Source organism: Cyprinodon variegatus, unplaced genomic scaffold, assembly GCF_000732505.1.
Source record: "Cyprinodon variegatus isolate N-32 unplaced genomic scaffold, C_variegatus-1.0 Scaffold152, whole genome shotgun sequence".
Lineage (NCBI taxonomy): Eukaryota > Metazoa > Chordata > Actinopteri > Cyprinodontiformes > Cyprinodontidae > Cyprinodon > Cyprinodon variegatus.
In genome coordinates, this window is record NW_015150605.1 from 575570 (window position 1) to 577286 (window position 1717).

A 1717-nucleotide genomic window follows, 5' to 3' on the forward strand; every position below is an offset into this window, starting at 1 on the left:
TGAAAAAAATCAATAATATTCTACTTTTCTGAATATACCTATGTGTTTTACCTTCAGGAATTATTCACATTTTATAAGCAGAAATAGATGGGTTTTCAGAAATACTTGTTTATCCTCAGTTGTGATTTTCACCTCTTCTTAGTACAGTGAACGAACTGTACAAAGGCACACGCTTTGCTCAAATGTTTTCACACAACTGTAGATTCAACACCACAATGAAGGAGTCAAACAGCAGAGTGTGTCTTTAGTTGGCAAAGACTACATGTTTAAAAATAAAAAACGTTTTTTTTTTTTTGTATCTTTTAACACCTCCGTCTTTTCTCTTTCAGAGCTTCTTGGTGCAGCAAAGAGGGTTAATGTCAACATCCAGGATGCAGACGGGTGAGATAGACGGCTCCATTTGTTTCCTCCTGTCATCATCATCCCGTTCTTTACCGATGTACATTTTAGAGACAGAAATAATCAGTGAAACTATACTAATAATCATATAGTAGTGAAACAGAATAGATCCTTCAAACTAGGAATGCATTGAGATGTTATTTAGCAGTTTTATATTACCTGGAATATGTCATACTAAATCTGATCACAGAACGGTGTTTGCAATCTGATATTTAGACAGTTCGAGGCACCATAGACCATTGCTTGCATTGTGAAGTTGACCTTGCAGAAATGCTTCATAATTAGCATTCATCTAGCGCAAAAGAAAATAACCCATTGACTGACTAGAGATTTGACTAGCCATAGCAGACACATAAAACACAAGACTGTAATAGAAATACCTTTTATGCTAAAAGTTTTTCAAAACATTTAAAGGCAGTCGTTGCCTTTTTTTGGTTTCATTTAGGAGAAAAACACATTTAAGCAAATAGCTCAGAGTCAGTTTTCAAGTCTAGAGGATGAAAGAGAGCACAATCACATAAAGGTGGACTCAGTAAAAGCTCAGCCAATAACAAGGTCTGGGAGAGAGAATGAGATTACTACTAAAATACAGGGACGTGTGTAACATCTATTGAGGGAGGAACATGAACAAAATCCCAGCTAATGCATCCAGTAAAGGCCATGTAGCTACACCAATGAGAAAAGCATAAAAATACCCTAGCTGCGTTTCTATTGAATTTTGAAGTGAATTTTCAAAAAATAAAGAAAATCCAAAATAAAGGTGTTTTTTCTATTCATTAGCTGAAAGTTACCAGGTTAGGTAGTAAGCTAGTGTGGATGACAGATTAGTAATGGTCCAAGGTTTTAATTAGGCAAGTTGTACTTATTTATAATGTCAGCTACTATGGTATTAGAAATTTGACATGCCATCCAGAGATGTTAAGACAGAAGTGCAATTTTGATTCTTGCATTCAGGATTCAAACAGCAGACACATCTATCCAGTCATTTGAGGTAAATGTTCCTTATGTCAGAACTTGATAACTGTGTTTTTTTCTCCTAATTGGTGCATTTAGTCTTGAACCACATACCTTAAACTATAGCTCCTACCTTCTGTTCCTAGATCCTATCCATTCAAGTTCCTTGGGTCAACAGTTAGAACACCAATTGCGTTGGAAAGTTCCTCTGAACTGCTGTGCTGAATCAAGACAACTCTCAGCTTCATGGATGTCATTACGTGACAGACACCAACAAGAATGATGCATGTTAAATTGGGAATACAGCTTTTAGAAAAAGATCTATAAAAAACAAAAGTGACATAAATACACTGAATGGCTGAGG

The 1717-nt window shown here is 35.8% G+C and overlaps 1 protein-coding gene across 2 annotated transcripts in view; it reads left to right on the top strand.

Moving 5' to 3' along the window:
- The window catches only part of LOC107086434 (caskin-1-like), a 62353-nt gene that overhangs the window by 26856 nt on the left and 33780 nt on the right, over positions 1–1717 (top strand). For both annotated transcript variants that reach the window (XM_015377368.1, XM_015377369.1), the window contains exon 2: positions 330–381. In XM_015377368.1, the coding sequence (XP_015232854.1) occupies positions 330–381 (52 nt within the window). The remainder of the gene's footprint in view (positions 1–329; positions 382–1717) is intronic.